General features: G+C 34.8%; 1 protein-coding gene and 1 long non-coding RNA gene across 6 annotated transcripts; both read left to right on the forward strand.

Annotated features, from left to right (window-relative positions):
- Positions 1–1,908: 1,908 nt before the first annotated feature.
- LOC145047407 (nucleobase-ascorbate transporter 4-like) lies at positions 1,909–7,341 on the forward strand. Of its 4 annotated transcripts, none has more exons than XM_078995670.1 (16): positions 1,909–2,424; positions 2,587–2,809; positions 3,481–3,564; positions 3,663–3,760; positions 3,865–4,041; positions 4,201–4,301; positions 4,766–4,841; positions 5,040–5,099; positions 5,191–5,369; positions 5,572–5,668; positions 5,741–5,827; positions 6,108–6,166; positions 6,269–6,360; positions 6,448–6,525; positions 6,701–6,861; positions 6,944–7,341. In XM_078995670.1, exons 2-16 carry the CDS (start codon positions 2,701–2,703, stop codon positions 7,160–7,162), a joined length of 1,677 nt encoding a protein of 558 aa, XP_078851796.1. In that variant the 5' UTR covers positions 1,909–2,424; positions 2,587–2,700; the 3' UTR covers positions 7,163–7,341. The 4 variants fall into 4 exon arrangements, with proteins under 4 accessions (XP_078851796.1, XP_078851795.1, XP_078851797.1 ...); XM_078995669.1 differs by having other exon boundaries at positions 2,664–2,809; XM_078995671.1 differs by having other exon boundaries at positions 2,664–2,809; positions 3,511–3,564.
- Positions 7,342–9,110: 1,769 nt separating this feature from the next.
- On the forward strand, positions 9,111–15,023 carry LOC144997515 (uncharacterized). Of its 2 annotated transcripts, XR_013659833.1 has the most exons (4): positions 9,111–10,416; positions 13,683–14,038; positions 14,207–14,258; positions 14,384–15,023. It is a non-coding gene; the product is annotated as an uncharacterized LOC144997515 (long non-coding RNA). The 2 variants fall into 2 exon arrangements; XR_013659832.1 differs by having other exon boundaries at positions 14,207–15,023.
- The last annotated feature ends 8,351 nt before the right edge of the window (positions 15,024–23,374 follow it).

Raw genomic sequence — 23,374 nt, forward strand, 5'->3', positions numbered from 1 at the left:
ATTTTTCTGACCCTTTTCTTCCAATGTTTTTTGGATACTCCCCAAAATTGAAGCCGGTAATCAAACAAAACTCTTCCGACCCATACACCATTTTCGTATTGCCTACTCGAAAATATAAATGTTTTATTCCATCTGGATATAAAACAGGGTCCGGCCGGATCTGATGAAGAAACATTTTATGAAACAATAATGCGTCCCCTTGTAAACGAGGGACATCAATAAAATAATCAAAGACGGTATCTCTGAAAATAGCACGTCGGGCATCATCTAAAACTTCAAATACTTCCCATATGTTACCGCCACAACCTTTTAAGTTCGCAAAGGCTTTCGTATTCATTAAACTAAAATCATGCTGCAGAAAAAACACAAAAACAAATTAGATAACTAAAAAACATTTTTTTTTTTAAATATATGATTACGAACTGCAAATACAATTTCTTAATTACTAATATATATATTTCCGATAAAAAACAATAACATACACATATATAAACAATTTTCCAAGTTATACAATTAATATATTAGCGATAGAAAACAATATCATACATAATTATATAAACATTTTATTAAACATATTTTCAACTTAAACGACAAATATATCAACGACAAATATTCAACTTAAACAAATTTTCAAGTTAAACGACAAATATATAAACAATTTTTATCTTTCTAATTAAAACTAACATTTTATAACCATATAAACAAAAAAAATTTAAAAATAAAACGACAAACAAACTAACAGATTTGCAAGTTATACGACAACTTTATACAAATTTTCAACTTACACGACAAATACAAACAATTTCTAACAATATATATACAACAAATTTTCAACTTATACAAATGTTTTACTTATACGACAAACACAAACAATTTCTAACAATATATATAAAACAAATTTTCAACTTATACAAATGTTTTACTTATACGACAAACACAAACAATTTCTAACAATATATATAAAACAAATTTTCAACTTATACAAATGTTTTACTTATACGACAAACACAAACAATTTCTAACAATATATATACCACAAATTTTCAACTTATACAAATGTTATACCTATACGACAAATATATATACAAACGATTATTTTGCACTTTATATAAACAACTATACGATTAGAATATACAAGATTTCAGGTTATACAACAACTAAAAAAACAATAAAAATAACAAATTGTAAACATTATCTACGCAGTTTCTACTTGTCTCTACTTGCATTTAAACTTCAAGTATACTAAAAAAATATTAAAACTATCAAACACAACAAAATTACCCTTTTTTAACACTAAATAATACAACAAATGATAAAATAAAGAGATTGTTGACATTAAAAGAGTTAAAATCTAACCATATTTGCGGGATTGTTGACATAATCCTCCATTTTCTTCAAAAACTAGCCAAAATTCCGAGATAAACCCAAAGCTAGAGAGAGTTTTTGTGTAGAGAAGAGTGAAAAATGAAGAAAAAAAAAACGTTTTTATAGTGAAAATCGAGGGTATTTCGCAGATAAGAGCCCATTTCGCAGATGAGTCTTCTCATCTGCGAAAGTACAAGTACTTAAAGCACAGTTGTGCTTTAGGCACTTGTACTTTCGCAGATGAGAAGCCCATTTTGCAGATGGGACCTTCTCATCTGCGAAATTAGTGGTTATTTTTGTAATTTCGATTTTTTTTAACTATTTTTGTAATATGTGTAAATGACTATTTTTGTAAATTTTTCATTTAATAATTGTGAATAACTAATATATGGAATGGAAGTGTTTTTTTTACCGATAATATAATACCATAAACGACAAGATTTAATCTTTCACGTGAATATACGGCTGAATTAACATGTATACCGAAATCTATACTATTCAACTTGGTAAATAACGGATCCTCCGGAGAATATGAAAAGTCACAGTGGTACAGATGAACAAGGATGACGGAAGTCGGAAGGAAAAAAAAAACATCGTGTGTGGCCCAACACATGAGCCGATAACCACCACCTACTTATCTAATTTCCATGGATACACACGAATTGAGAAACACCTTCCAGGAGTTCGCCACTCTAATGGTTAAAATTCGAGTTTATAAGATTCAAGGGAGTTAAAGACATCAATGAGATGGAGAAAAAGCTAGACGAAATCAACCTTTGATGCGTAAGAACCCAGCTCCTCCTAACCCTACCTCCTCTCATCGGTTTCCGGTTGGCTATGTCGCCGGAATATTATGCCGACACCATCAAAGGTTTTACCAGCAACCCGCCATCTACAACTCTGAGGCAATCAGGGGTGGAACCAGTTAAGAGCCAGGGGTAGCCTGTGCTATCCCTTAAACTCATCCGAGAAATGTAATTTTTTTTTGTTGCATCGGTGCTACTGGTACTCCTTGTTGCCAAAGAAGATGAAGAATCAGACAAAATATATTCATAACAGGTATGCTTTGCTTGAGAATTAATAACAGAATTCCAATTTGATTGTCTTTTTCTAAGATCGAGACTCAATTTCGTCTTTTGGAATCATCGTAACTTGAATTCTAATTCCAATTACTTGAATGCTAAGCTGATGTTTCAACTACGTTTCTTGAATTGCACACAGTACACTTTAGAGTTTAAGTTCTGGTCATTTGGATGTTACACAACTAATCTCACCTAAACCAACAAAAAAACTCTCAGTGGCCCACCAACTGTTCGATGAAATTCCTGTGAGAAGATGAAGGGATTGGAGTACACAATCATTATTCATGAGCCATGGATCATTCATAGGGATCTTAATTGCAATAACATCTTCATCAATGGAAACATCCTACCTGTAGATACAGGTAAACATTGCACCTATTTCATTCTACACATAATGTTTAATCATAAAACTTAGATGCTTTCTATATGAGTTTTATTGTCTCCCAAGGTCTTATGATACCCTTTTTGCATCAAAGCTCCAAATAAGCCTTTTCTTGTGAACCATATGCTGTAAAGACCATTTTACCCTTCATGTTACCAAGCCAAGATATGTCAAAAACATTTGAAAAAAATAGATATGATTATCAGAGTAAAGTAAATCTCAAATTTGGTGGAGTTCCAAGCTGCATGGCAGCGTGGCCTTAATTTATTGTGAAATTCACTTCCGTATAGTATTAGTTATTCGTCTTCTTATCAAGCTAAATGTGTTTAGGGGTAAAATAGTCTATTTATTAATTACTCAGTGGAAAAATCAAAATAATATATCCAAGAGTTAACATAATTCTTCGTTTGATAACCTAATGTTTTACCATGAGAAGGTCAAGTTTTGCTGGTGAGATTAGGTCATTGTCTATATACACAAAAATCCATCCTAACTTCAACTACACTGCTTTTAAAGCAAAAAACACCATAATATTAGCAACTATATTTGTTACAATCAACCACCATTTTCCATTTTATGCTTCCATTATATCTCTAAATTATTCTTTCTCTGATCATAAATAAGGTTAGCTTTGACTTAAAATGACTGTAGCAAAAGATGATAAGTTTGTTCCACATCCAGTGAAGGATCAGTTTCCCGGAGTGGAGTTTTGTATAAATAGTAATCCTCCTTGGGGTATGTTTTTTCTTTTTCATGATTTAAACCCCATAAATTGTTATCTAATAATATGTATAGTTTTTTATTTGTATTTTGATTATAATTAATGCATGCAGCCGAAGCTGTTATTTTGGCTTTTCAACACTATCTGGTGATGCTCGGGACCATTGTTCTTATATCTTCCATTATCGTTCCTCCAATGGGTGGAGGTCATGTAAGAAACTCATAAATCTTATTATATATATGTTTGGAATTCAAACTTTCAATATAAATATATAATAACTAATCTCTTGTTAATTAATCATGTTTAATAATTAGGTGGAGAAAGCTTATATGATACAAACAATGTTATTTGTTGCTGGAATGAACACATTGTTACAGACATGGTTTGGGACACGACTTCCTGTGGTGATTGGAGGCTCATTCAGATTCGTGGTTCCTATGCTATACATTGCTCTATCACAACGTTATAGTTTTTACTTTGAACCCGCTATTGTATGTTCCCAACTAATTAAACAACTTATATACGTTTTATATTTAATTTAAGGAATAGGTATCAAATGATTCTTTAGTAGACTTACTATGGATGCATGTATTAAAACATTATTTAAACGACTAATAAATAATTAACTGCTTGTTATATTTAATTTGTAGAGGTTTCGTCATACAATGAGGGCAATGCAAGGAGCACTTATGATCTCTTCACTTCTTCCTATTATTCTTGGATTCCTTGGTATTTGGAGAATCGTTGTCAGGTTTCTTACTTTTCTATATAAATGTTTTTAAATACTTGACTGGTTCATGCAAAAGTCGTTTCTGATAAATATTTTAGCCAACTATTTCATAAAAATTATATTTGTGGAATCCAAGTATTAAAATTTAATAGATTATTTCATAAATAAATAATTATAGAAAAAGCAACCAACTTTTTTCTATTTTTTATTTAAAATAATTATAAAAAAAGAGTGTTGAATATATTTATTTCAAAAGTATATTTATAATAAATAACTAAAATCAATTTAAGCGAAATCATGCCCCGATAGTTAGTTGTTCATATATGGTTTTGCGGATTATGCAATATCCGTTACCCAATAAACAAACGCATAACTCAATTGATTGCTATATCAAGTTGCGTCATGGAATCAAACTGAATTCAAACGGGTACTCATCGCAGTGAATTGTGAATCGACTGAATTTGGGATTTATTCGATGATTGTAGGTTCTTGAGTCCTCTATCCGCCGTTCCTCTGGTAACCCTCGTCGGACTTGGTCTCTATGCACAAGGATTTCCACTCGTAAGCAAAATACTTTCTTTACTTCGTTTAGGTTTTGTTTGGTAACTCTTTGCTTTCGATTAAAACGTCAGCTCTTATTGCTCACATTAACGGATTGTTTTGTAACCCTTGGATCTATTTGTGGGACTGGATTACTGTTTTACACACATATCACCCCTTTCTAATAGATTACTCTCTTGAATCTTGATGCTTTTGTAGTTGGCAGAATGCGTTGAGATTGGGCTTCCCCAGTTAATTCTACTAGTTCTCTTCTCCCAAGTGAGTTCGTTTTCTTGATTAATATCAATTTTTTCCCCAACTTCTCATTCTTCAGTTATGTAATTGATTTGTGACGATTTATTATTCACAGTATGTCCCTTACTGGTACAAATCAAAGTGGCTTGATCGATTTGCTGTCCTTATCTCTGTCGCAATTGTATGGGCATACGCATCCCTTCTTACAGCAGCTGGCGCTTATAAAACTAGATCCCCCATCACTCAGTTCAGTTGTCGTGTGGATCGCTCTGGTCTTGTAAGCGCTGCTTCATGGTGAGCCACATAGGATTAAGGCCCTGTATAAGCTGACTTACTTTTTGAGCTTATTGCAATTTAGTGTTTGGTAAAACCACAAAAGAAAGTTATCATAGCTTATAAGCTAGCTTTTCAGCTAGCACACCAAACACAGCGTAACATAGTTCTTCATGGCTTATATTCATCATGTTCATTTGTTTTATGAATTTTCTTGTTGCAGGATAAAGTTCCCTTATCCACTCCAATGGGGTCGACCCACTATTCATGCTGGAGATGTTTTTGTAATGTTAGCAGCTGCTTTTGTGTCTCTAATCGAGGTCTGTAATTCTGTATATTGCTTTTCATTAAAATCCCATTTTGAAAATTTAAATATGAAATTCGGGTTGCAGTCAACAGGCACATTTATTGCAGCAGCAAGATATGGGAGTGCTACACATGTTCCATCTTCTGTATTAAGCCGTGGAGCTGCTTGGCTGGTGAGAAGTGATTGTGTTATTAGTTTTTTAGACCGGGATGAAAAGGGTATTAACGTCTTTTGCACAGATGAGATATCGAAAGAGAGTCCCTATCTCACCTTGCTCAACTTTTTAGGGTAGGAGAAAGAATCACATTCCTTATCTCATTGACAGTCCCAGTCCAATGCATGTCATGTCAGATGCAATACAACTTGTTCTGTTCTGTCATGTCAAACACAGTACAACCTGGATGATGTTAGTTTCTAAACACATATTAATCTTTTTCCACAAAATCTTACAGGGAATTGGTATATTGATGGATGGGTTATGGGGTACAGGAACCGGCTCAACTGCATCAGTGTATAAAATCAACTGAAATGACTTTTATCTTTCTAATAAAAAAATTCACTTTCCTTTTCATCCATGAATGATGTATTTATTTTTTTTGGCGTTTTTTCATAGTGAAAACGTAGGTCTTCTAGCTGTAACTAAAGTAGGAAGCAGAAGAGTGATACAAATGTCTGCAGGTTTCATGTTCTTCTTTTCCATTTTAGGTTTGTTCTTCTGTCTCCATCTTCATCATGCTCCAATATCTCCGTTATTTTAAAAAAAATTAATATATTTTCTCTTGCTTTAAACAGGAAAATTTGGCGCGATTGTAGCTTCCATACCTTTACCAATCATTGGAGCGCTATATTGTGTCTTGTTTGCCTACATGTGTAAGTATAATTCTTGATCTTCAACACTCCCTTCATCCAACAAAAACCACAATACATAGATTTTTAAATATATGTATCGTGACTTGACATAACAGATTGTACTTTCTTCTTTCTGTACTATTTACTTACTTTACTGTGAGACTGATATCACTAAGACAAAAATTAAAAATTGCAGCTTCTGCTGGCCTAGGGTTACTACAATACTGCAATCTTAACAGTTACAGAACAAAGTTTATCCTGGGTTTCTCACTCTTCATGGGTCTTTCCGTCCCACAATATTTCAACGATTACGTGGTGACAACTGGAGCAGGCCCTGTTCGCAGTAGATCCACTTGGGTATATAACAGAAAAAGTTCACTCCATTTTTTTTTTCTATTAAAAGAAATTAAAATATGATTTTTTTTTTTCTTATTTACAGTTCAATGAAGCGATGTTGGTGATATTCACATCTCCAGCAACAGTGGCGGCTATTGTGGGTATGTTTCTTGACAGGACTCTGGGGTATAATCACAAAGATGTAAGAACAGATGGAGGAAGACATTGGTGGGGAAAATTTAAGTACTTTGAAAGAGATGTGAGGAGTGCTGAATTCTATTCCCTTCCTTATGGACTTTCTAAGTACTTTCCTTCTGTTTGATTCTTGATTTTGTGTTTATTATTATTTTGAGATTTGAGATACATTCATTCCAGCCTATAGAAAAGAAAAGCATTTAGCTTATTTGTAGGCTTTGTAGTCTTGCGAATACGACTGTTTGTAACGAAAGAATGTATCTATTAATATTCCAATGTATCAATATCATGACATGCCTTATCTTATTTTTCTAAGATGGCTCTTATTCATAGACGCGCACAAAACGGGTCCTGAGCCCAACGGAAATGTCTTAACTGGGCCTATAATGATAGGTTTTGGGCCTGCTCCAAAAATTGTATAACCAGTGTAGAGGTGCACATAACATATACAGACTTTGAACGGGTTTTCTCTGGACAGGTGTCGGTTTTAATCGGTTTGGTTTTTTAGGGAGGTGGAATTGCGTTAAAAATTGGTTTGGTTACGGTTTAAAAACTAGTAAAAAAAATTGTTTTCGGTTTTGTGGGGTGAGTTATAAAACCGATTAACTTTCTGCCCCCTCTAAACCGGTGAGGCCCAGTCCTTTTTATATAAAAAATGATTGATCTTTATACAGTTATCCTACTATGTTTGAGTCATCCTTTTGTATTTTGGTTATTGACGGAATTTTGTTTAAGGGAGAAATTCTCCTTAAAATGGTATTGAATATGTTCAACGATTGTGGGCAACACGATTTTTATTTTTTCAATACATTTTTAGTCATTATATTTTCTTTCTTTTCAAAATGGTATAAAATATGTTTATTTTCAAATTGAATAGTTTTAGGTGGTGCATTGTTTTAAACATGTATATAAGGTTGTCTCGTTCATTATAATAAGCATATAAATTCAACTTCTACTTATGAATGTTTTTTGGTGGCCCATTGTTTTTAACATGTATATAAACTTGAAGTCATATCTTTTTAAATTTTTGTTTGATTTGTAGAGAATTTGAAATATATCGATGCTAAATGACAAAATAATCTTCTTCTTTTTTCAATTTTTAATTATTACATGTTTGTGCTATAAATTCTAAAAAATAAATTATAAATCATTATAATCTTTAAATATTGTTTTTTATGTATGATTTTTTAATTATAAAAGTTGGTTATTCTATAAAAATGATTATTTTAGACCAAGGCTACCACTATAAATTACACCATTTTTGTGTAAAAATCTCACAAAAAGATTTTCAATTCCAACCACACACTAAAAAATAACACTAAAAACATATTTTACTATTATAATTATAAAATAATATTTTCTTTAATATTATATGATTTCATTTAACTTAATTATTATAATATATAAATTACTAATAATGATAGTATTAATTGATAAAATAAGGAATTTTCATATATTATGTTATGCTTGTTAAAGTTTAAATTTTAAATATATATTTAAGTTTGTAATATAATGAACTCATAATGTATTAATTATTTGATTTTGCTAAATTACTAAAATTATAAATATATAACAAAGAAGTATGATTTCTTATTATTATAAAAAGGATAAAAATAATATATGTAATATTATATATGTATATATGTTTAGCGCCATTTTGCTGGCTCACTATAGCATTACACCATTTTCTCCATTTTCTATTCAAACCTAGTCTAGTGTTTATATATATATATATATATATATATATATATATATATATATATATATATATATATATATATATATATATTAAAATTGTCAATCCTTAACTACAGTAAAGTGGCTAAGGATTTGACAAAAGTGGTCCCTTATGTATGAGTGTCTTTGCAATGCTTTCTCATTTGTTATTTGTTTTTGTAGATGGTCAATTTATGTCATTATATAGTTTGTCTGTTTACACGTGTTCTTTTTAATTTGGTTCATCTTTTTTTTTTTAACTAATCATCTTTGGATTGATGTTACTGACATCTCTGGTAGAAGCACCGCCTCAAATGCTTGGATACATTTATTCCTCTTTCGTCTTCCCCCTTTTGCGACAATATCAACAAACCTCATCGATCAACAAACCCCTTCCAGGATTGCTTCCAAAATTGAACGACGGTTTCTCATCGCCTGGTACAACCGACCGGGTTTCGCTTCCATTTTATCTGTTTTGGTTTATACAAGGCCATCGTCTCCCCCTATTCATTTACAGATCGTGAACGGGAGAAAATCACAAGACCAATTTATCTCCCATGTCTACCTGATTAGTACTAAGGAATGAAAGTATAAGGGTGGGGGTCAGAATTCACAGTAGCAGTTCATGGTTGCGGTGACTAGGCGGTAGCAGCTCGGTGAAGGCGGGTGTGACCAGGACTCTAGGCAGTGGCGACAGTTAGTGGCGATGGCAGCTCCGCTGCTTCCACTTTCCTATTCCGATGAGTCCGACGAGAGGGAAAGACAGAGGCCGGAGGTTGAGGAATTTCGATGAGGGGCTGGTCACGGTGGTGGCAGGAGTTGCTCCAACGGCTCCCGTTGCTTTGTTCCCGACGATTTCGTCGAGTGGGAAAGGGCAGGGAACAATCCGATCACCACACACGAGTTCGGTGGTGAATTTAGGTCAAGAGATAGTGTTTCTTGGATGGTGCTCGCTTGGCACAACAACACCACCACCACCACCATCACATGCCTTCTTCTTCTGAGAATCGTTGACTTCAAGTTCTACGGTATGAGCAACCTGTCGATTCTGCATCTCCTTGCAAATCCAGTTACGATACTGATCGATTTTGCTTTGCACACCTCCAATTGTAGAAATCATGTATCAACCAAAGAATGCCCTAAGCTTTGATGTATATGTAAGAAGTGAAATCTGTACATGCTCAATCGACAATTTTTTCCTGGTGATTGTTCATTTTGTTCTCCATCTACCTATTGCATTGATTTCTTTTATTCCTTTTCGTCATTTGGTTTATATTTGTTGTTACAAATGAAGATGAAGCTACTAACATGATTAATAATTTTCCAAAGGCCTTTGGTTTATATTTGCGGGCTCATCTGTCGAGCAAAAGAAAAAGGAAAACGAAGGCAACATGGTTTCAGGTAAACATTTTCAGTTAATATGTTTGGTTTTCCTTCTTTGGCTAATCGGAAGAAAAGAGACATGAAATTGATAGCAGACAAACAAACAAATTTCTTTGATGGTTGATGGGTTTGAGGTATGTATTCTTCTTTGAATCTTTTACATTTGATTATTTTGGAAACGATTTGCCTATGAATAGGGAACTATATTTTGTAGGAAAATATATATATTTGGCTCTCCGGAGTCCAACCAAGAATTAGCAGTTGTCTCTCCTAACTCCACAAGTACGTTTAAATAGTCTCTTTTATGTATTATTGCTTTTTTGTGTTTTAGGTTCTTCTAATTTCAACTGCCAATGGTTTTTGGGTATCATATGACTTATATGTTTTTTTATTCTTTAGTTGTTCCTCTGTGCCATCAAGAGCAACAAAAGGGGATATATTCCATAGTTTAGATTTTAATATTCATTTAATTTAATTAGATGTTTTGTTTTATAATATCACACCCCAAAACCACGAACGACGGAAACGTTCAGGGGTGGAGGACGTCATGTACAGTATCACAATAGTGTAAAATAGTAAACAAGCAACAACATCATCCATTGCATTATAAGTAAAGTTTTAATACATGTGTGTTCTTTCATTGTAAATAAGACACCAAAGATATAATCAAAATAAAAGACGACACTTGTCTGCTCTGTCTTCTCAAAACCTGGCCTCCGTACCTGTCTATTGATGACCTGAGAATACAAGTTATTTTGAAAGAGAGTATCAGCTTTAAAGCTGGTGAATTCATAAGTATTTAAGTGTCATTGACTTGCTTTGAAAAGTTGTTTGAAAAGTCATGTAAATCTTTAAATGAAAATGTTGATGTAAGTATGAAAAGCCATAGAAAATCCCTTATTTTCTATCAGTGTGAGATGTAGTCTTCTACCAAGACCCGAATGTTTTGTAAGTAAAATGATAGTTTTTCCTTCTATTGACTAGTACTAAAGTACTTAGTCTAACTCATCGTTTATGTGAAAGTATCACAAAATAAAGTAAACAGGAAAATGTACTATTGTAAGTGTTGTCACTGGGTACTAGGACTAACACAACATCGCGTTAAGCGAAAAATGCAACCTAATGAACATCCGAAGATTGTCCACAAAAGTAATAATGTAAGTGTCATCGCTGGGTACTAGGAGTAACACAACATCGCAATAAGCGAAAAGTATAACCTTATGAACAATCGAAGATTGTGTACTTGTCCTCTATAGCAGGAGCAAGTGGGTGGAGGGGTTACCCCCGATTATCGATCTTCCTAATATAAATAGTAACCTTAGACCTCCATAGATGGTCATCGACCACTAGTGCTAATCAGTGGGGTTTGGAATGGTAAGTCCCGCCGAGATATCCCATTGAACCGGGATAGGAAAGATAATTTACACAGAAAGTACTAATAAATCATCCTCGTAGTTCCAAGTACAAGTATCCAGGTAAGTGATTACAGGATAATGCATCTATGTAACAGTGTTCATGTATGGTATTCATGTATGTGTGTTTATGTATCAGGTAAGTATATGTAAACATGTTCATGCATCAGGTAAGCATATGTATATGCACTCATGTATCAGGTAATGTACTGGTATAGACTCATGAATGAACTGACTCTTGTGTGATTCCTTGTAATAGGAATAATGTTTGATAACTTCAAATTATCCCTATGATAATTTACTGAAATGTAATTAGTTGATCAAGTAGGTTTATACACTCTTACTACTCAAGGGTGTGGGACTCTAAATGAAAGATGTATACTATAACATCAGTACATATATAAAATATAAGCGTACATGCATAGTTTAGTTCAAGAATGAAAAATGGTTTTGTAAGACATCCAAGGGTTTTTGAACAAACAATAAAGTGACTTGATGTCATTTTGATAAACATTTCAAAAGTAATACATTTGATAACAAAGTATTTTAAAGATAGAAAACTATTTCATGCATCACATTTTGTAGTATGTGAAATCTGTTGAATGAAAACACAGTTATAAAATACATATAGATGATTTAATAACATACTGTTTTCTACTTGTATTCCCCCCCCCCCCCCCCATTAAAGCATTTAAAATCATTTAAAACATTGATTAGGGGTATGAACTCACATGTAGTTGGTAGTTTAGATGAACTGGACGGTGTAGGATTGTTAGGTGTCAAGTGAGGACTTGTACACACACTACGATCCTAATGAACATATAATCACACATATATACACTCAATTAGTCTTAAATTACTAATTAATAATGTTAAGACATCCTAGAACAAAATAAACACTTTATATAAGTGTTTTAAGCCCTAAGGATTGCATCTAATCCATTGTGGGACAAGGCACTTGTGTTTAGGGTTCCAAGGGACCCCATATATGTGTTTACTCTTCAAATACGAACACACACGGAGTTTAAGGTTGTAAACTCTTGAGTTTACGGCCGTAAACTCCCAACCATGGGGGTATTGTGTGTTTTGAAGTTCCAAATGATTCCTAGAATTATTCCAACTTGGTGGTTAAATTCTTGGAAGGGTTTAAGACCTAGAAACACTCCTTTGAGGAGTTTACGGCCCTAAGGCCATATTCCTTAGAGTTTGCGGCCGTAAACTCTTAAGGATGGGTGTTTTAGTTATTTTCAAGTCTCATGCACAAGTGGTATAGGTTCTAAGCTTTTATTCCAAGCATATGAAGACCCTTGACACACTTTGGTGCCCTTTTAATGAGTTTACGGCCCATGAACCATGTCATGACCGTAAACTCACTTTGTAAGGTGATTTTTTTTTGTGTTTAAGGCCCTTGATTTAACGGGAACAAGCCTAGGTAAAAGTCTAAGGCCTTAGGTGCCTTAAAAGCACCATTTTAGGCATGAACGTTGGAGTTTACGGCCTAAGATACTCTTGGCCGTGAACTCCTAAACTTGGGTGATCCTTGCTTGATTTTATGTCCCTAATACACTCCTATATAAGTCCAAGGCAGTAGTATAGCACAGGGGGACAGTCTAGGCTCGGTTTCGGGAGTTTACCGCCCAAGAACACCTTGGGGAGTAAACTCCTAAATCTAGTGATTTAGCCTTCTAAATCATGTTATGAACACATATAAAGCTTTCTAACATTACTAGAAAGAGTTACTCACGTTTTGGTATAAAAACCCGAAGATCCGTGAGAGAGAAAATGGTTTTTCTCTAGTCGGAAATGCGAATAATAAATGTATTTGGTTCAAAATTCTATTTATAGTCCTGAGATATTTTTGGCTGAAAATATTGTTATTCCTGAAATGATATTTAATATAATAGAGTGTTGGAATAACAGTGTTGCACAAAACCCTAGGCCCACTCTCTTGATATTTCCTGAAGTGTAAACCCTAAATTACTCAAACTTACACGAAAAAGTCTGAAAATTAACTGTGATTGCTATAACTTCTATTGAAATGATATAGTTTGTACAAAATGGAAATTTCGGGTTGTCACATATAATTACTTGATAAAAAGCTCTAATTATGTTTCAGTTTTTCGTTTTATTCTACAGTATTTGGTTGCAATTTGAAGGTTCACAACTGTGAAACTAAATCAATAGATGGTGAACACATGAAAACCAATCGCTCAGAATTACAAGAAGCCTCACTACAACTCTTAATGTTCTCATTGTTAATAGGTGGTGAACTGACAACCATACCCACATGATATGGTTTGATGGCAACCAATTTAATTTGTTCAATACTAACTTTTTATAAATTTGTTTTTCATTTATTTATTAGAGTGTGGTTATTTTATTTTATACAAAAAGGGTTAATTAAGCTTTTTTTTTGTAGGTTGGGGGATGGAGACAAGTATATGGTCATTTACATATATTTTATTGATGTTTTGGTACTATATTAAATAAATGTGAGCTTTTTATAACTTTTTTTTTATCAAACAATTAGTAGTTTTATATCACTTTTAGATTTGCACGAGTTCACATTTAAGCTTTTTAAACATTTATTGCTTTTCAATATAAAAATGTGAGATCTTTAATGCATTATAAATACCGATATTTGTTTTCCTTGTGCACAGGTTCCGGACAACTTTTGAATGTTGATAAATGGTTACTGCTTTTTAATCAAAGGTACATTGCTATTATGGGTTAAAACCGAAGCATAGTGCCTATATTTGTATATGAATTAAAATTATAAAATTACAATTAAAAAAATAGATAATTTGTTTCAACTTTTTATGGAGTTTTCTTTTCAGGTCTTCATCTTATAAAACATTCGATATATGGTTCTTCAAGGTATGTGAAGCTAAAAAAGTTGAACATGAAACTCACTTAGAAAGAAAAAATATCTGATGTACCAAGAGATGAATATGATGATATGCTTCATGCCCTAAATCCTTGACATTATAAAGAATTCAAATTAAGGAAGTCATGGGTTTTGTATTAGATAACATGGAAACTGCTGGAAAGATAAATATTCCAGTTTGTATTTCACATCTGGTAAGGGTAAGATAGTCATTTATATAAAACCAGTTTTTTAGTGTATTAGTATTCCTTTGTTTCTTAATCAGCTTTATTGGTTAATGATGTATTTTCCAAGCAAGCATCAATATATTAGATTTCCTCCAAATGCTTAATTTCTTTTTGATGGGACAACATCAACACATGATTTCCTTTTATCTTATACAAATACAATAATATTATAGAATAAAAATAAAAAATAGTAAATATTTATTAAAAAGGGAAATATGTTCATTATACTTCAAGTAGGAACCGAAATTTCTATAAAATCCCTCAAACAACGACTTCAAATTCATTTCGAGTTTTAGGTTCAAATAACTTTTTGAGGTTTAAATGGAAATAATTAATTTTTTGTTTATAATCTTATTAATTGTTTATTATTATATGTTGATCTGGAAATGGTTATTTTACATGTGGTTACTGTAAACCATTATCTGTCATCAATTTCATGGACAAAAGCCTTTTCCAGATTTGCTTTCGGGGATAAAAAAATGTTACGAGTTCTGTCTGATAACAACATTTATAATTTTCAAAAAAAGTAAGGAGACGATAATTTTAATTTAGATTAACAAATATTATTGTTTCTTTAAATTAGTGTTAAGTGTTGGCTGCTAATTACTTATTCATGTCGTTTCAGACCTTAAAGTTGGCAATGGTTTATTAGAAGACATGACTCAGGTATGAATATTTAGATAAATGTACAATTACCTAATTACCCCCAACTTTAAGCACCTTAACTGACCTGAATTCTCATTTTTTATAGCCTCCCACTTTTATTATTTATAACAGAAATAAATGTACATTGCTAATTCATACATTTATCACTACAAATTATATGAAATAACTAAAAAGGAAGAGATTTATATATAAGTGTTTAACCGAAATGCATTTTTTGTTTTATTCAAAAAAACTAAAAAATGTGATGATAATATTTTATTTTGTATAAAAATGATTCATTTCGGTTAAACTGCAACTTGAACCATAAATGGTGATTTTGGTTTGATTTGGGTGTAGTGTTTGGATGAGTGGATAGAAATAGAAAATACACACATATATACATTATTTTCAAAAATTCTCTACCATGTTACCCCTACATACACTTTGACCATACTACAATTTGTTATGTTAAAATTTAGAAAAGTTATAAGTTTTTGACAAATTTAAAGTTTTTCGCAAAATTGACACCAATCAGGTTTGCTTCATGTTTCATCCTTATTTTCTACGTTTTGCATCATTACACTTTCTATTTTTTACTAATATACACAATCATAACATTCTACTTCCATTTTTTTTAAAAATTTGTTATAGCATTGTACTTTAGATTGTCTACTCAATTATAATATTCTACCTATAATTTTCTTTCTTAGCATATCAATGAAAATTTCATTACAGTTTGATGACCTTTCTATATTTGGTTATATTTTTCTAGGCATGACATCGCAATGGGAACAAATGAAAGTAGGAAGCTATAAAAAATTAAATGAAGTAAATTGCTTTTTCTTGCATTAAGCTATTTTGATAACCTGCTTATTGACAAAAAGTATGTTTTTCTTGATTATCTATTTTCACAAATGAATGGGAACTGAAAAAACCGAGACTCCCAAAGAAGAGTGGTCATAAGTAGGACCAGAATGTGTATTGGGCGAGATGAACGCATGGAGTTGTATGGGATGCTTCTTTATGGCACATGCATGAGTTACTTAACAGATCCCAGATCCACAAAACAAAATAGATTTTATCTTTGATTGCAAATTGAATCACCAAATTATTAAATATGTATTTGATTCAAATTTTCAACCAACCTGTTTGCTTTAAGATTCTTGAAGATTAGTTACTTGGTATTGTCATCTGTGAGTTGTAAATGATTATTGGGGATGAAAAAAATGAAGTTAGTTGAGATTTGAATGATAAGTGAAGTTGTACTCATGTTTGTAAAATTTTCTTTTGTATTCTGCTTTGTTGTCAATAAAGGTCTCAAAGTAATAAAGTACTTGCATATACTCCAAAACATCAACATAGCAGTTCGCCCATCCCTTGAAACACATTACTATACTTACAAGTGCTCTTGCATCTTGAGTAATTCCGTTAATGCTTACAATTCTTTATATAGCTTGTGGTATTCAGTTGCAAAGAATAGCAACATACTTTACTGTGGCTACCAATTCGGCCTACGTACTATAGTTTCACATAAATTGACACCTTCCGACCCCCGCAACGTGGGGGAAATCCTTCTAGTTATTATTATTATTATTATTATTATTATTATTATTATTATTATTATTATTATTATTATTAGAGTAAATTACTGAAATCGTCCCTATGGTTTGGTTAAAATTGCACGTTTGGTCCTTACCTTTTCTTTTGCACTCGGATCGTCCCTATGGTTTGATTTTGTTGCATTTTCGTCCCTCACATACATAAAGTTAGGGACCAAAAGTGCAATTTTGACCAAACCATAGTGATGAAAAACGCAACAAAATCAAACCATAGGGACGATCCGAGTGCAAAGGAAAAGTTAGGGACTAAACATGCAATTTTAACCAAACCATATGAACGATTTCAGTAATTTACTCTTATTATTATTATTATTATTATTATTATTATTATTATTATGTATGTTGTGTTATTAAAAATAATTAAAATTAATAATTTTAAAAATGAACACATGATATTGAAGAAATATTTGGAAACTAATTATTTCGAATTATCTTTTAGTTATTTAAGTTATTTTGAACAATATTGTTTTATTACTTCAAGTACAAACTTATTCATCATTTCTTTTTAATTAACCTGCGTAATAAACAATCCATTCCGACCAGGTTTGAGCCTATTTAGCAACAACGACATTCGACCCAGCATGGCGATCGGTGGAACCTACAAAAACTTTTTCCAATGAAAATTCGAGCAACAATGGTTTTTTTTTACTATCTTTTCTTTTGGGTCAAATTTTAAATTTCAAACGTGAGACATTGACAATTTATGTAAGATGTCTATGAGATTTTCATGACAGTAGAGGGTTTTCATTTCACCCCCGCCTTGAGATAATCTTTTCTTAAGGACCATGCATTTTTTCTTCGGTTGAGTAGCAGACTTTATTATTAGCTCAATATAGAGGTGCGTGGCTTCTAGTCACAACAAATGGGTTTATGTAGGAATCTCCCGAGCTGAAAGTTTCATCTATTCCTTATGAAGGTCCTTGTCGACTTATTTCTGGATGCCACAAATATGGCAAGGAGGGCCACTATGCGAGGGATTGTTGCTAGCTGGCTCCAGTTTTGAGTACCAAGATTTGCTACCAATGTGATATTGTTCATAAATAAAAAGTATGGTTCACACCGGATGTGCATTGATTACCAGGAGTTGAATAAGTTAACGGTGAAGAACCGTTATTCCCTTTCGCAGATTGATGACCTCTTTGATCAGTTGCAGGGTGCATCTTGGTTCTCTAAGATCCATATGAGGTCTAGGTATCATCAAGTGAATGTGAGAGAGGAGGACATGGAGAAGACCATGTTCCAGACTCGTTATGGGCATTACAAGTTCGTGGTGATGCCATTTGGGTTCACCAATGCGTCTGCCATATTTATGGATTTGATGAATCGGGTGTGCAGGCCGATGCTCGATCGATCTGTTATAGTATTCATTGATGATATCTTGGTGTATTCCAAGACCAAAGAGAAGCACAAAGAGCAACTTCGATAGCTTCTGGGGGTATTGAGGCAGGAACGACTATATGCCAAGTTCTCGAAGTGTGACTTCTGGTTACAAGAGGTCCAATTCTTAGGGCATATCGTTAACCAGGATGGGATTTTGGTCGATCCGGCTAAGATTGTGGTTGTGATGCAGTAGGAGGTTCCAAAATCTCCCTCCAAGATGGAGTTTCTTAGGTCTAGCAGGGTATTATCGGAGATTCATTAAGGATTTCTCCAAGATCGCAATACCCCTCACTCGTCTGACGAGGAAGGGAGTGGATTTCCGGTGGGGTCCGGAGCAGCAAGGTGTTTTTAAGATGTTGCGACAGAGGTTATGTGAGGCCCCGATATTGACCATTCTAGAGGGTGTTAAGGAATTCATGGTATTATGTGATGCATCCATCATTGGTTTGGGGGCGGCCCTTATGCATAAGGGACAAGTGGTTGCTTATGCTTCACGACAGCTGAAGCTGCATGAGGCGCAATATCCTACTAATGACTTGGAGTTGGTGGCAGTGGTGTTTGCCCTCAAGATTTGGAAACAATATCTTTATGGAGTCCATTGTACTGTATAAACAAATCACAAAAGTTCGAGATATTTTATGGATTAACCGAACATGAACATGAGGCGGTGCGGGTGGCTGGACATGGTCAAGGATTATGGCCGTGAGATCCTTTACCATCCGGGTAAAGTGAATGTTGTATCAAATGCTTTGAGCCGCAAATCGGCTGGATCTTTAGTTGGGGGATATATGTATGAGGATATTTGTTGATTCTCTGCTTTTGGGTTTGATCAGAAAGGAACAGGCAGAGGGAGTTCGGAAGGAGAAATGGAAACATGAGAGGATCAGGGGCGAGATCGACAGGTTTGTCACTAATAGTCAGGTGTTGAGGAATTCATGGTATTCTGTGATGCATCCATCACTGGTTTGGGGGCAGTCCTTATGCATAAGGGACAAGTGGTTGCTTATGCTTCACGATAGCTGAAGCTGCATGAGGCACAATATCCTACTCATGTCTTGGAGTTGGTGGCAGTTGTGTTTTCCCTCAAGATTTGGAGACATTACCTTTATGGTGTCCATTGTAGTGTATAAACAAATCACAAGAATTTGAGATATTTTATGGATCAACCGAACTTGAACATGAGGTAGCGCACGTGGCTGGACGTGGTCAAGGATTATGACTGCGAGATCCTTTACCATCCAGGTAAAGTAAATGTGGTATCGAATGCTTTGAGCCGCAAATCGACTGGATCTTTAGTTGGGGAGATATGTATGAGGATATCTATTGATTCTCTGCTTTTGGGTTTGATCAGAAAGGCACATGCAGAGGGAGTTCGGAAGGAGAAATGGAAACAGGAGAGGATCAGGGGCGAGAGACATGTTTGACACCAATAGTCGGGGGTTATGACCTAGTGAGGTTGGGTTTAGGTTCCAATTTTTGGTGGGATTAGACAGATAGTGTTGGAGGAGGCTCATAAGTCTCATTTTTCTATACACTCAGGAGCCGCCAAGATGTATTGGGATTTGAGATTGATCTAATGGTGGAAGTGTATGCAGAGTGAGATAGTCTGGTATGTCGGGAGGCGCTTGACTTGTAGGACGGTCAAGGGCGAGCATCAGAGGCATCACTGGAAGCTGTAGCCCTTGGAGGTCCCCATGTGGAAATGAGTACATATCACCATGGACTTTATCACCAAGTTTCCAAAGAAAACCAAGGGTTTTAATGCTATGTGGGTTATCGTGGATGGAGTAACCAATAGCGCCCACTTTTTGGCCATCTAGGAGAGCAATTCGGCCGAAAAGTTGGCCGATGTATATGTCCAGGAGATTGTTGATCGTCATGGAGTTTCGGTCGCCATCGTTTCAGACCGATATGTTTGGTTCACTTCTCATTTGTGGCAGAAGTTCCACAAGGAATTGGTCACGCGACTACATTTCTACTCGCTTATCATCCACAGACTGACGGTCAGAGTGAGCGGGCCATCTAGACCCTTGAGGATATGTTTCAGGCTTGTGTTAAAGATTTTGGTGGGAGTTGAGATAAATACCTACCTCTTGCGGAGTTTTCTTACCACAACAACTATCACTCCAGCATTGGTGCCCCTTCCTTTTGAGCTCTTGTATGATTGGAGATGTCGTTCCTCGGTATGTTGGGGAGAGGTTGGTCACAAGGTCATAGGAAGGACCAAAAGTGGTCCTTCAGACAATGGAGCTTATTCAACAGATTAGGTAGAGACTGCAAACATATTAGAGTCGGTAGAAGAGTTATGTCGACCGACGCCGATCAGAGTTAGAATTTTAGGTCGACGATATGGTATTACTGAAAGTCTCACCTTGGAAGGGTGTGATTCGCTTCAGGAAGAGGGGGAAATTGACCCCCCGATATATTGGGTCGTTCTGTGTAATCTTCAGGGTAGGCAGGGTGGCCTACCATTTGGATTTGCCGAGTGAGCTTAGTCAAATCCACAACACTTTCCACGTATCTCAGTTGCGGAAATATGTGTTGAACAATGATACATTGGTTCCTTTGGACAATATTCAGGTTGATGCACGCCTAAATTATATCGAGAGGCCGGTGGCTATTTTGGAAAGAAAGGTGAAGGTCCTACGCAACAAGGAGATACCTTTGGTAAAGGTTCAGTGGTAGCATCACAGAGGCTCCGGGTGGACCTGGGAGCCAAAGGTTGAGATACAAGAGCATTACCCTGAGTTGTTCGCCACAGACAACTTCAAGGACGAATTCTAGTTCAAGTGGGGGAGAATTGTAACATCCCGATGTCAAGGTACTTCCAATGTTGACCCTATGTTTAAATAACATTGCATCTTGGCCCTTGGTATTGAAAAAGATTTTCAAATAGCCCATAGTGGCAATATGGTAATTTTGGCCATTGTGTTGTATGTTGAGCGTACAATGTGTACGCTAGGTGTACTAAGACGCGCCCTAGTATGCGGGGCATACGTGGGGATCATGCAAACCCTAATTTTTAAAGTTCGTTTCATATTTAAACCTCATTATAGTCTCACATCTCATTCGTATTCAACCTCCCTTTATGAGAATTGACCCCCAAGCAAACCCTAAGTGAAAGAGTGAATTTTTGGAGTCTTTGGAGTGTTAGAAGTGTTCTTGAAGAAGAAGTGAGTGGTGGGAAGAGATTGGAGTTTGGGAATCACCTTGGATTTGAGATTTTCTCCTTGTTAGCAAGCTCTAGAAGGTAAAAGTTTGCATCTTGATCACTCCATCTTGTAGATCTAGACATTTCACTTCTTTAAGCAATTTTTGTCCCACAAATGGTGATTCTTGAGCATGGCATGTTCTTTACCCATTAAGTCGTCTTTTCAGACCTTAGGATGGGTCTTGAATCATAATAATGTGGTCTTGATGGTTGGCATTGCTTCCTTCACTCTTTAGAATGTCTTAATGCATTAAGATGTTGAGTTAAGCACTTAATGGGCCTGCAAAGTCATAAAGTTGGAAACTTTATGACTCCTAGAAGTATTTTGGCCTTGGATCTGAAAGATGGATGTGAGGGATTAAGGTATTAAGCTCTTAATGAAGACCTGGGAAGTCTGGGCGTACGCCCTGCGTAACCTGGAGTACACAGCGCGTACACGGTCAACCATACCGATTGCGGTCGAGACTTGAGTACACCCGACATACCATGGAGCACGCCCCGCGTACGCATTCTGTGTCGACTCGGTCGGGTTGACTCGACTTGGATGACCAAGTTGACCAAGAGTAATTTAGGAAAATGTGAATACTTTATTAATGGGAAATGTATGAACATTTATGACTTGGGTGGAGCCGGTATTCAGGGATAGAGTATTAATTAGTTTTCTTCATCAAGCGGTGAGGCGAGTCTTCCTCACTATACTTACGGGTCGCAGGCACCAAGGCCGACCCAGTGGATTGGATGTCTTGTTATATGATAGTATGTTCTTATGTTGTAGAGATCTGTAAGATCGATATTCTTATATATAGGATGTTAGCATGTGGTAGTGATCTGTAAATCTGCCTGTTTATCTGATGTTTGGTTATATGTTTATCTGTTACATGTATGTTAACATGTTATGGTTGGTTGGGTTGAGGTGGTCCTACTTTGTGCCGAAGGACAAGATACCCAGGGCGGTCTGGATAGACTGTAGGCCCTGCGAGGTGGTCCAGTTAGGCCTAAGGCTCGACGAGCGATCTGGATAGGCTGTAGGCCCTGCGAGCTGGTCCAATTACGCAGAAAGCTTGGGAGTGGTCCAAATAGGATGTAGGCCCTATGAGGCAGTCCAATCAGACTGATGGCTCAGTTATGAATTTTGTTGTACGATATGTTGTATGTGGTGGTACTTTGGGAAACTTACTAAGCTTTGGCTTACAGTTTTAGTTTATTGTTTTAGGTAATTCTAATGATCGTTGGAAGAAGAAGGTGTGACCGTACACATCCTCCGTTTATGGCTTTATGATTTTGGGATACTCTGATGTTGATAAATAATTTGGAAACAATGATTTTGTAAACAATTGATGGCTATAGGTTGTTTTTAAATGTTTAAATTTGTTGTGATTTTTTAGTGGTTACATTATCCACATAGTCAACTTGTGGTCAAAGATGACCGGCTTGGTTAACCACTACGTTGACTTGACCTTTATATTTTCATGCAAGTCTTTACCTTTTCAATTGGCAAGATCGAAAATTCCTTAACTTGAATGATGTACTCGACTTAATTAGAGTGATTGTGGAAAAAATGAACGATCTTGAGCTTTCTTTCATCTATTAATTATTGAAGCTAGCCAATTTGTGATGATATTTTGAGTGCATGTCTAATCTGTGTCGTGAATAATGATTGTCAATATTATGAATGTAGATCTAACGAATGGTTCTATAAAGGGAACACTCATAAATAACTATTATATAATGTAATATGTCTCTAATATCTAATGAAATTGTACTTTTTCAAATGAACTTTTTAGTTTATATCATGTTAATCATGTGTGTGTCATGGTAAAATCTTGGTTAGGATATGCCTTATTCACAATTGACCTTCA

Source organism: Lactuca saligna, chromosome 5, assembly GCF_052625555.1.
Source record: "Lactuca saligna cultivar CGN05327 chromosome 5, ASM5262555v1, whole genome shotgun sequence".
NCBI classification, from domain to species: domain Eukaryota; kingdom Viridiplantae; phylum Streptophyta; class Magnoliopsida; order Asterales; family Asteraceae; genus Lactuca; species Lactuca saligna.

Bases quoted from the DNA above. Each gene is read 5' to 3' on its own strand.
- LOC145047407 (XM_078995670.1), top strand. From the start codon at position 2,701: ATGAAGGGATTGGAGTACACAATCATTATTCATGAGCCATGGATCATT. The intron at 3,565-3,662 runs GTATGTTTTTTC...TAATGCATGCAG, and splicing joins AAATAGTAATCCTCCTTGGG to CCGAAGCTGTTATTTTGGCT. The intron at 6,862-6,943 runs GTATATAACAGA...TCTTATTTACAG, and splicing joins TTCGCAGTAGATCCACTTGG to TTCAATGAAGCGATGTTGGT.